The sequence below is a fragment of the Crassostrea angulata genome, chromosome 7 (assembly GCF_025612915.1).
Source record: "Crassostrea angulata isolate pt1a10 chromosome 7, ASM2561291v2, whole genome shotgun sequence".
NCBI lineage: Eukaryota > Metazoa > Mollusca > Bivalvia > Ostreida > Ostreidae > Magallana > Magallana angulata.
This window is the reverse complement of record NC_069117.1, coordinates 44,008,980-44,022,114: the sequence shown is the minus strand read 5'-3', so window position 1 is coordinate 44,022,114 and position 13,135 is coordinate 44,008,980. Positions and strand designations below refer to the sequence as shown.

Here is a 13,135-nt window from a genome sequence, read left to right as displayed (position 1 = left end):
TTCCAATGCTTTACATTTTAGTGAGTTTTCAATTCTTTTAACTTCTACTAGACTCATACCAGTATATAACCCTTTGGTTACATGTAAACTTTTTTTTCAATGATTACATTTACATTTATTGCACTAAATGCAATACAGTCAACTTCATTAACCTGAACTAGATGGGACTTTATAAAAATAGATAATCTGAGATATCCAAGTTATAATTCAAGATATCGAGGGTAAAATGCTTAAAACAACTTACAAATCACTTCAACATATCCGTTGTATTCGAGATATTAGTGGTCGAGATATCGAAGTTCAACTGTAATTGCAATCAATTAATCCGTTTTTGATTTGGGAAAAATATCAGTAAAAGGGATTGCTTAAAATTTGTTGGTGAGCCCTGGAAAGAATAAGTACCCTATCAATGGGCTACTGCCCTTGTCAAACAAGTTTTTGGCTTCTAAGCTGACAAAATTTCAATTTCAAATTTTCATCCATTTGATACCAGTAACTATATACCGGTATATATTACAAGTCTTCAAATATCTTTGAGTAATGTTTCAAAATTTTGATTTTTCTGCAAACCTTTTAAGTTATACATGTATATATGATCTACAAAAATTGTCTGAAGAATTTTCCTTTCTTTGTTAATGGAATGTATTGTGCATAATATATTGCTGATATTGATAATGAGAATTCAAATTTTACTTTCATCATTTTTGAATACTGCTAAAAATGCCAATGTAAATTCAATTTATCTATTTCCCATCTACAAGTATGCAAATAATGTTATTTAATGTTATTATGGCTTCTAATTCTATAGTAAAGCATCAAAGGATTCCTGGAGAGATATGAATCTATCAATTTTAAGATTTTGCCTGCATGGCCGATTTTAGCATAACCAAAGGGGAACAACTCCTATTTATGAATTTTATCACTCGATCTGCTTTGAATAATTATCAACAAAAATTGTTGAAATACATCGAGTTGGAGGTATATAATATATCTTTTAGATGGTTCCATTTGAATTCATTGTAGGCCAAAAAGGAATCAATTGCAGAAATTTTTGAGTGATGAAATGGGCACTGTAAATGAATGAAATTGTTCATGTAGTCTGATTGCTTCTCAGTGGCCATTACCTTTAATTAAGGTGGTATGGGACATCTGTTGATATTAATGTGGATTAAAGTACATTATAATTGACAGACTTTCACGTGTTTAGATTTTTCAAATTTTACAATATTTAACCAAAAAATAGCTTTTAAAAATATTTGGAGAGGTAAAAATTATAAAACCCAGAGTGGGATTTGAACTCATATGACTTACAGATTCGTAGTAAACCAACTAAGCCAATTAATGGCTACGCTGTAAGGTGACAATATTCGGAAAGAAAATACTTATATAATTACACTTCATTTTATTGTTTATTTTGATAAACAATATGTCACAACATGGAAGTGACCCATATACCACCTTAAGTACATGGAACTTGATTTCCTTCTTGTATATTCCAATCCTACACCTGCTTTTTTAAGATCAAAAAGACCTTGTCTAACTTAAATGGCCTCCTCAAAGCATCCGACTTTACTAAAACAAAACCGTTTCTTGTCCAGTCCCCTCACTATCTTTTATGTCCAATGGAATCCTTTGAAAAGCAGAATGGACTAAAAACCCTAAGCTGCTTGGAGCATAGAAAGATGTTTTTGGCTTGCAAAAAATAATTGTTACTTCTCTCTTATTGTTTCAAATGTTGTGTTTTAATAAAACAAATTTGAGGAGGGGGGAGGGGAGAATAATGAAATTTTATATCATCATCAGGAACAATTTCTTTACCCAAACTTTATAAAGGAGTATTAATGAACCTTAGAGAGTAATTGATTCCATAATTCCAACATATAAGTTGGTTGGATATTTCTAGAATCATGTGTACCTAGCTCTACCAACTTAATGTTGAATATCCATTTAAAGGATTTGGTTCACTGAGTCTTTTAAAAAGAAATACTGCACACTTTGTGCAATACGTCATTAAAATTCATGAAAAAATAATGACAACTTCATTTACTTGTGTATTTAGACAAAATAAAAGGTTAGGAAAGTAAAATCCTTCCTTGCTCAAGGATATTTTGCAAGACTTTCCTTGAGAACACAGCAATGGAAGGGGCACAAACTGACATGCAATATTTCATAACTGTCTACTTATGATTGAAAGTTCCTTCTGACAGACATTTAATAGATTAATATTCAATGGTGATATAATAAATGATTCTTGTGGTATTGAATTACACCTTCCTTTATTTAGATAGATTGTTCTTTTCTTTTTCTTTTTTTCAAAAGCAAACTTCACTGAATAGCTGTGGAACAATTTCCTTATATGAAATATGCCTAAATCTCAGCTTTTGAGTCACAGAAAACAGGATCAATGGTTTTCGTACCTACAATGTCTGCGGTGAAGGGATTCTTTATTCGGTAATATTTTATCATTTACTCATCCATCAGTGGCAAAGCTCACCAGATATCAGACAACATGGCAACCTTTGGCTGGGGTTGCTAGGTTTACAAGGAATAAACTGGAGCATTGATCATATCCGGGTAAAACTTCTGTATATCACAGAGTTTATATATACTTTTACTAGCTGCCAGAAGAAAAATCAAGCCCTATCTTAAATTTCTTATCAATCTGCATCACCTTTGCTGGTTTTTCCATCAAAATCCCCAAGTTTTAACTGGTGACTACATATTTATGATACAACACCATATCTAATGGAACCACCTCTATTTAGAGATATCTAGAAGTTCTAGCTTTTACATCCTCATGCAATTAATGTCCATGATGACAATATTTATTGTAGTTTTTGAAGAGTTTGAAATTCTCACTCACCTATCCGATTTTCCTGACCAACTCGCTCGAGTCCTTGGACTCACAGGAAGCTGGTCGTAGTTAACCTTCAGAGGAGGAGGACTTAGCAAAAGGCGAGTTGGTTTGGTACCTTCGTCCATATTTACAAATCAAAATTTCCGAAGCACGTATAAATCCAACAGCTAAAGACTTTGTAGTTTAACATTATACCAAGCACTTCCTTTTTATTAACTTAATAAGATGTTTTCTGTTTAATGCCAAAGTCCATGCAAGATTTTGCAAACTCAATTATTATGCAGTTAATTCACAACTCCTACAAACAATGTCCTCCATTTTGTTTTATCCATAATATTAGGTCTTTAGCGTTAAATCTAATTATGTCTCCTTTGGACTAAATGACTGGATAATCCAAGGTGTCCTGTCTCGGCAAAACGTATTACTGGGAACAGGAAAATACCGAACACAATACACAACCAGGTTCATTTTCATTCAAACAGACACATGTGTACCAAGTCTGAATGAAGACTCACAATGCCACTGCACTTTTTTAACTGATAAGCTTATTAGGACAAAGTAGGTCTATTGTCCTGAAACAATTAGTGAAGAAAATAGGATTATTCTGATAGCCCCCATGTTGTGAAAATTTGAACACAGCATGGAGGGTCATTTAAAAAGACGTCACAAATCGGTTAGAGTAACGGATCCCCCGTACAAAAGAATATCCGAATTTTATTAAGAGAGCTAGGAGGAACCGATTTGATACAAGAATGAAACGTCCCATATACAACTCATAATGCTACTCTTGTCTGCATGGTTTTATAGTCAAATTCATGCACTTTGACAACCAATGAAGAATCTGAAAAGGGTCTTTTGAAATAGGAGAGGATTTATAAATTGACAGCTCAGAATTGGGTGCATTATATTACAAACTCAATTAAATAATGATCAATATATTTTTTTAACAAGTGAAAAGCTGTCAATGTGACAGCAAACCGGGTTTTCTTTTATGTGAACTGTATCCATAATCCATGTCAACCCATATCCAGTGAAATGGTGTACCCTACATGCAATATTTTGCCAAAAAATGACTAAGTTCAAAAGCTGGTATTTTTTTCATAAATTATCGGAAATCAAAATCCTAGCAATATGCACACCTCTGATATATGTACATTTGATCTGCAAAAGAACAACTTCCAACCTTGAAAACTGTAGGAGGAGTTATCCATACAATGAGGGTACCCTATATGCAATATTTTGCCAAAAAATGACTAAGTTCAAAAGCTGGTATTTTTTTCATAAATTATCAGAAATCAAATCCTAGCAATATGCACACCTCTGATACATGCACAATTGATCTGCAAAAGAACAACTTCCTACCTTGAAAACTGTAGGAGGAGTTATCCATACACTGAGGGTACCCTATATGCAATATTTTGCCAAAAATTGACTAAGTTCAAAAGCTGGTATTTTTTTCATAAATTATCGGAAATCAAAATCCTAGCAATATGCACACCTCTGATATATGTACATTTGATCTGCATAAGAACAACTTCCAACCTTGAAAACTGTAGGAGGAGTTATCCGTACAATGAGGGTACCCTATATGCAATATTTTGCCAAAAAATGACTAAGTTCAAAAGCTAGTATTTTTTTCATAAATTATCAGAAATCAAAATCCTAGCAATATGCACACCTCTGATATATGTACAATTGATCTGCAAAAGAACAACTTCCTATCTTGAAAACTGTAGGAGGAGTTATCCATACACTGAGGGTACCCTTTTGGCAGCCGCCCACCTGCCTGCCCGCCCGCCATTTTCACCATTTTAATAACCGGATTTTTCCTTCGGAAAACCCGGTAAAAAACCCTAGAAACATACAAGAATAATGAAATAACCTAGGATTTTAAGGGAGACAACTCTTTGGTAGACTGGGCTATATCAGCTCTAAGTGTCATCACATCAGGTAATCGGAGCATAATTTCATTAAATATTGGATATTAATTCTTTCTTACCTAATTCATCAATATCTTCCAAATAAAAACTAAAGGATGCTTTGAAGACAATGTGTATAAAAAAAATCTTTCAAAGAAAAAGAATACTACAGTACTTTAAGTTAATAAATCATCTGTAGACTTATTTTTCCCCTCTACATGGATTGAGAGAAAGGTTCAACAGAGAGAGCTAAAACAGAAGAGTTAACATCAAGAAAAATTTCATAATGCTCTCATCTGCCGTTCACATTAAAAGATTTTCATAATTATCTATTTAAGACTTTCATTACTGCAGGTAATGCATAAAATATTTAAAAGTTTTTATATCAAATTAATATGATTATCTTTAGTTATTATGATGATCATGTAAATCAAATGCAAATAATACGCATGCATTCAAGACCCCTGCCTCAACCCACCCCCTCAAAAATGCATCACTTGTTCTCCTACATAAACGATACCCACCTCTTTTCAGTGTAAATTCTTTCCATCACAGATAAGGCTTTAACAATCACATTTAATCACCTTCTACGTTCACGTTAACGCACACCAAATAAATATTTCGACTCAAATGAAACGGTTCTAGGTAGAAGAATCTCCTCCCTTACACATGCCTACCTTACAGCAAATCAATAACAATTCGACTGTCACACTGGAATTGATATATTGTAATCTTACAGGAATGTGACAATATGTACTTTAATAGAAGGGGATCTTTCGACACAAAACCTACTTCTCTTTACTTCTTCATTTATTTTCCAGGTGTATATAGCGCTTAGAACCGAACTCAGACTTTTTTTTTCATCAGTTCTAATCTGAATGGCTAGCACTCAAACAGTCTACACTTATGACAAAGAAATCTCATAACTTTCACCTGGGTAAATTAGAGGCGTACAAGGAGTTTTATTTCTGTAATTTTCATCTGAATTAATAAAATTCCTGTCTGAATGACTGCCATGATTTGAAGCGGGGCTGGGAATTCAATAAAACTCCCCGATGTACACATTCCCGAACAAACAGTTTGTAATTAGTTGACAAAGTATTAAGTTAACAACAAAGACATGTCTGTCCTTGGTCAACCAGTGCATATCTTCATACTTCAAAAAAATTGCAACAGCTCAACTACATCAAAACATGTGCTCAAATGTACCTCGTGGATACAAAGGGATCGAGACTCCATTAAATTCAATTACAGATCGAAACCATTTAGATTAATTATATTGTCAAGGAAACTGCTGATTGCATCATTCAATTAAAACAATTTCCAAAAAAGAAAAGTTGTTTTTTTCCTATGCGGTAACCATGGAATACATGAAAATTCACAATTATACATATAACATATTTAATACTCACAAGAGTTTATCGATAATGTCCATTTTAAAAACTCAGGGAATGCACACATACCTCGAGATCTCGTATTAAAAACCTTCACAAAGAGAAACTATTATGATCAAAAAACTAATTCTATTGAAACCCCTTGATTCCAAGGTCTCTGTGTGCAACCTACGCTATTTAAGAAACCAACAGGCCAGACAGTTCATTTCAAGAATGGAAATTTAAAAATCAAAAAGATAAAACATTATTTGTTTAGAGCGCCTGTTCAATCTGACAACATGACAAAAATGCTAGTGTGTTCATGGTGCAACTTCTAAATTTCCATGATTAAATGGATGATGTTTAATAAACATGCAGCGTCAGTTGGCTGGTTACCATGCAAGATGGGACATAGTCACACATTTAATATCATTGAAAGTTGATGGATCAGCTAAATCTTGTCTGAGAGACAAAAGAGTTATTCCCCTTGTTTGCATTTCGAAGCATAGATCTATTCATGATAATCAATTATCAATATTCAAGGAAAATTCATAAAAAAAAACTTCTGTGAGGAAACTTAGTGGAATTAAGCAATTATTACTCATAATATCCATGCATTAAATTGTCATTTTTTTTTAAATTTGGTACTAGCTTATGAAAATTTGAGGAACACATTGCAGATTATGCTTTGATTTTCATCTTCGACAATGTATCAATACTTTTTCAATTATCATACAGTTTTTGCAAAAAAATAAATAATAGGAAATGCTTTACAGTGCAATGAAGTTTCGAGTAAAGAAGTGAAAAAAGTAGGCAGATTATCTAACTCATATACATTCACACATTTTAGGAAAAAATTTAAAAAATTTCAATGCTCTTATATATATGTACATCTCAAATTTTAAGGGAATTTTTGTGGAGAATATTTGATTTAGAATTAAGATGAAATACTATATTAATCAAAGAGGATATACATATAAAGAGAAAACCTTACAAGTATAAAATTCATGATAATACATGTAACTGTAATACTGGGATATAATATAATTATATATATTCTCTGATATTTTTTTAATGTGGGAAGGAAATGTAAAAATTATCCTTTTCCGGATAAAATTTTGATAAAAAAGTGCATATAAATTTCAAAATTATCAAAATTATAATTTCATGAAGATAAGTTCACAGTCTGATAAATTAATATTAGAAATAGTGATATTTAATGATGATACATTGCTTCTCTGGGAGATAGAACATTGCAACTGTCAATATTACTGTTTGGGAGTGTAAAGTTGAAATTGACATCCCTCAAAAACCATTGTCAATCTCTGCTTTGCTTTGGTTGAAAATAGTTTTCCAAGGGGTGTCAATATCAACTGTTACCCTCCCAAACAGGCACTATATAATGTTATCATCAAGAGCATACTAACGGTACAATTGTATTCATTTAATGTATTGGCCCAAACACCAACTGAAAATGGATTTCTGACCAATAGATCAAACTATGCATGTCTTTGAAAGTTCACATGGCTATAATTACAATTGACCTTACCTCCACACAGTCAAGGTCAAGGTTCTGAATGCATCCTTAATTAGCTGTTCTCCTTCACTCAGAGATTCTGGGGCCATGCCATTTACAGCCAGAATATAATCATCTGCCTTAAGATGACCATGACCTTTTCCTTCAGGGTCAACCTGCAAAAGTCCAAGAAGTTATTTGATTACATAACTGGTTCTATGTTGTATGTCTGTCTGTCTGTCTTTTAATAGTTTTTCATGCAGATTTTCCTAAATTGACAATGATATTGCTTCATACTGGTATGTCAACAGTATATTGGAAAATCTACCAGCTAGTACATACCGGTATTGTCTTCTATGTTCTTAAAATGCCAGGGTGTATGATTTATGATTTCAATGTACATGAATACTAATATACCCTGTAATATTTATGTCCCTTTGATATTCTTTTGATTGTTGAAATGATAACAATTTTAGCACACCCAAGTAAATTCTGATTTAACCTATAACTTGGAAATTTTGTTAAATATTGATAGCTTACATGTAAATTATTTTAGCATTTCAAAAGAGTTACCTCCCTTGTCAGAAGAACCAGGTACCGTAAAGGAGAGAGACTATAATCATAGTCCTCTTACTCAACTTCTACTCCAAACATCACTACACTTGACCGACTATACCCACAGGCCATTATTACTGGTAATTCCCACTCATATGATTGCAAATATATTTCACTTAGTTCTAGGCCTTATAATTTTGTCTTCTGACACGCCTTCTACAATTTTTATTTGGAGAAATATAAACTGTGTCAGTTTGTCAAAATGGGACCAGAGGATGAAAATAGCAATTCAGTACTTCAATTAAACCTTAGAGCAAACATTTCAGATGTAACGATACATATGCCAAGCACATCACATGAGCTTGAAGATTGTTTGAGACGTTAATATTTTGCATTTAATGTGTATGCAATGTTAAAAAAAAAATTAAGGCCTTTATTCTTATACTATTAAGTATTTGACATTCCAAACCTTACAGGTAAAATGTCACATGAAAAAACATTTCATGTATATTTAGAAGTTTGCTCCCCCAATATCAAACATTGATTCTACATTCAGTTAGCAGCGTACTCCCCTACTGAGTATATCTTTTCAATATAGCCCCCTAAAACTGACATGTTTTGAAAGTTATCAGACCTAGAAGCAAGACGACAAAAAAAAAAATCTCAAAGAAAACAGTTCTAGTTGAATAAGAAGGACTCCATAAAATCTAGGATACAGCCATTGTTATGCAAGTGAGTTACTTCAGGAGCGAGGGTAATAAATAGCGGTTTAACAAGCACCTAGTCCCCGCAAGATCTCCCATACTATAGTTTGTTCCCCATAGTGTGCCGAAACGACATTGACAGAGATTTGGATGACATTGCTCATTAGTCATTTCCTCTCTCTCTTTTGGCTGTCAAATTTATTTACACGTTTTCCAAACAAACTTAAATCAATAAAACCGTAAAATCAGCCTACTCCCAAAAGGTAGGCCAGACGCTGATTAAATCACAAAGGGGGGCTTAGAAAGTGTCCCCCCTTTAAACAAACTCAAACCTCCCCCAATTACATGCCGAAAGAGACATCTCATCCGAAACCAGCAATCTTGGCTCAGGCCTTTACAACTATGAATATGATAATTCGTAATAATTATAATGTATCATGTATATATAATGTATAAATGAATTTTTTTCACTGCATTTTAATTCTACAGTTCCACATGCAAACAATACTCTCAATTTAGTTTATGGGGAACAATTTATGTATATAGTGTTACAAGTAAATGTAAAACTTCTATGTATGTATTTTAAAGAAAATTAAAAATGAACTTATAAATTGTGGTCCCATTTTCACTTTAAATATTACATAATTAGCTGAATGGAAACAATTACATTGTATTATAAGGACAATTTAATAATCAAGCAGTCCACCAATAATGTATTAATTAAAATGTACATTTAAACACTTTATGGTTGTATCCTAAATTTTGTGTAAAAATAAGTGGAAAAAATCTTCTTAATTTCTCCTATTAGCAATTCAAATTTATTAATAGCATTTGAGGAGCATGATACTTCGTAGTTCATACACATGAACATTGTACATGTCAGAGACTGACCACTTCAGAAATGAGTACAACTTTTTGAGTGCAATATTTGGAACCACTTCCTGTACAATGGAAAATAAGCTTCCCCCCTCTCATTTTGCGGGCGCCATCCGTAAAACTTTATTAAAATATCGTTAAAAAGGGATTTTTAAAAATATCACAACATAAATTTTCTCATATGCAAGACACATATGACATTTAAAATAAACTTTAAATTGTCAGCTAATGATAAAATTCCCCTCATCCCCCCCCCCCCCCAAAAAAAAGCACATGTAGTAAGCATGTTTTGTTTTATTATATGAAAGAATGCTATTCAGTACAGACAAGATTTTTTTCTTTACAGGAAAGAATGTGATGGCATATCATGATGAAATGACATTTTTATTCATCGCCAATAACTGTCCATTAAACCACAAGATCGTCGTATGCCGTCCCTCTACGGATTCACCAATAGAACTATAATGGTGGTTTCTATCAACAATTCTAGCAGTGGCGTAAATGCACAAAATCTATTCAACTCAAAATATTTCCGCACTGAAGATTTTATACAAGAGTATTTTACATTAATTAACACTGTCAAACATTTCATTCCCCTTTATGAGTATACACCTTCACATGCAGCGCAATAAAAAAAATAACTGTGGGCGATTTGAGCAAAATGAAATACTGGTTTGAAATGCTGTCTATTTTTGGTGTTTTTGATCCAGAACTTAATTGATCATGACTAGGATAAGAGCTAGGGTCTTATTATCCTTGGCTGTGATCAAGATAATTTGTCAATATATTTTTTTTCAGTTCCCCATGCTAAGGTCCATGAAAAATTTACCTGTAATATTCCTGCTATTGTCAGATATGTTGAATTGAAACTTGTCACACTGATTTGATAATTGGGAATTTTATAAAATTTCACTTCAAATAGAGTTTTGATTATGCTATAATCTAAGACGGCAGTAAAATAGAAATGGATTGATATAATTTTTTGTAAAATAATAATTTACTTAAATTGTATGTATATCTTCACGCATCAGGTGCAATGGAGGTGTTTTGTAATGATGTGCCATGCTGTCATTTTAGCACTTAGCAAAAATACACCTACACACCTAACTGAAAAAATACCTTGACATCATGCAGCTAGGAGAGGGCAAATAATAGTAATTAAACATTATATAATGATTCATATTGTCATCAAAGTTTATGTTATTTAATTATATAACACTCTTAAATGTTAAGAGAGACAACAAAAACTTGACATTTTACTGAAAATATGTTACAGTAACCCCCACCCACCCAAAATGTTACTTTTTGTAACTTACTTAAAAAAAAATTCTATCTATCATTTTCTCTCTTTCCCTATATTATTTTAGTTGGAGTAATTTAATTTAGAACAAATCAAAATTCCACTCGTGAAAAAAAAATCCCTACCTGTTGAATTTGTACAGGTGATTGGGTTCCGACGCCTCCTTGCAGGGTGAACCCCCAGGGAGCACCACCTTTAAGAACCACCTGAAAAGTTCGAGAGGACTTGGCAACTGTGGAACCACTAATTTCCTGATCAGTCAAAAACACATCGCGGTCCGTCTCGCTAGAATCAGCAGACATTTCAACTCGGTGACACAAACTGACATTACAGCTACACTTTTCTCGAGTTTGTTTGGGTTCATTCGGAACATGTGATTTTCTGAAGACGCTATAAGCATCCGGATGTTACCTGTAAATGCACACCTTTGATTAAAGTCCGTTTCAGTAAAGTTCGCCGCCAAAATTTAAAAGGATCAGAGGAGCATCGTTGCAAATATGCCTGGAGGGTTATTATTTATTTTATTTTTGTTAAGTAAAAAAATGATGTGACTTTTGATGTTTCATCATAAAATATGTGTATGTTCAAAACAAAATCATATAAAGATTGAGGTTTAAAATCAGTTAGATCTATGGGAATTTGATCTTTTGCGTTCATTATCATTATTCGAGAAGGTTATTAGTATAAATAATATTCTATCATTCAATATACTATAGTAAATTAACTTAGTAATACCTAAATACACATAGAATAACCATTTTACCGGTATTTGACAAATAAATGATACCACTGTTTTTCACAACCGAAGATAATGATCAAGCCATCTCATAATACGAAAACCACATAATTCAAATTTTGCAGATTCGTAAGTAATCATGATTGAGTCGAGATTTGTACTATGTGGCAAATCGCCAAATGTCTCGATGGTTCCTTCCGAACGCGTTATGTATGCGTTATTTGTAAATTTTTATGCAGTCTGCTTGCCACCTTCATACCCACATAGGACACAAAATATGCCATTTCATTTCTATAACATCAATTAAACTTTAAACTTAAAGGAATGTCAACGTGTCATCTATAGTACATTTTGTATTCGACTAAAGCTCGGTTATATGTCGCTTTATTATATCTACATGTACTTCATCCAAGCACGTAACATCGTTTTTGAAAGTGTGAGGGGGGAGGCATATTAACACGCCAACAAAAAAAGAAAAAAATTACAACCTCTCTAAATTGTGAAAAACCTAATCCGTGTGTGGGTGTTTGTGTGTGGGTGGGGGGGGGGGGGGGGTTAGCGTACTTTACCCCATCGTCCAAATTCAAGGGTTTCTGATCCGTTGTGTAGAGCGGAGCGGATCAGAAACCCTTGTCTTGGGAAGAAATGTAGAGCGGAGCGGATCAGAAACCCTTGACTTGTGAAGATGACTGCACCTATAACTTCAATTTCACTGTTAAATCCTTCGCTTTAATTTTTTATATGCTCTTAGAGAAAGGGGGTGCTTCATCTTTATTCACTTTTTTATGGTGTTTGCTGCGGGAAAAAAAGGGGGCAGCCCCCCCCCCCCCCCTCGATGCTACGTGCCTCTCATCGTCGGAACCCATGGGGTCCCACAATTTCGAAAAAGGTTCAAAAGTTTTACAAGACCGACACGGTGCTACTAGGATTAGTTCTTCATCTAGACGCAAGTAAATGATGATGGTGGGCCAAAAACACGCCCTGGTTACTTCCTGTATGATTCATCTCCATCATATAATTCGTTTACTAGGTTGTTCGAAATAGTCATAGCGGATCAAAGATCTTATTTTAATCAGATTGGTACATGTAATACTGGAAACACATTTGTGCCTAATATTTACTATTTTTCCTTCAGAAATAAGAGAACTAGTCATTACTAACCCGGGAAGACAATAATTAAAGCGGTGGCATGGTATCCCGCTCAATGTTTTATAAGTACATGTAACGTCAACTTATTTCAGAATGTTTAAGAAAACTAGAACAAAATTTTTAGATTTCGTTCATGATCTTTTCTGAGCA

The 13,135-nt window shown here is 33.4% G+C and overlaps 1 protein-coding gene across 5 annotated transcripts in view; it reads right to left on the bottom strand.

Moving 5' to 3' along the window:
• The window catches only part of LOC128191706 (protein Shroom3-like), a 56,275-nt gene extending 44,813 nt beyond the window's left edge, over positions 1–11,462 (bottom strand). The window contains exons 1-2 of one of the 5 annotated variants that reach the window (XM_052863913.1): positions 11,226–11,462; positions 7,699–7,841 (exon numbers count right to left, since the gene is read on the bottom strand). In XM_052863913.1, the coding sequence (XP_052719873.1) occupies positions 7,699–7,841; positions 11,226–11,402 (320 nt within the window). In that variant the 5' untranslated portion in view covers positions 11,403–11,462. Of the gene's footprint in view, positions 1–2,863; positions 3,434–5,300; positions 5,342–6,188; positions 6,293–7,698; positions 7,842–11,225 lie in introns of those variants that run through there. The other 4 variants (XM_052863912.1, XM_052863917.1, XM_052863916.1 and 1 more) reach the window with 4 other exon arrangements.
• Between the last annotated feature and the right edge of the window lie 1,673 nt (positions 11,463–13,135).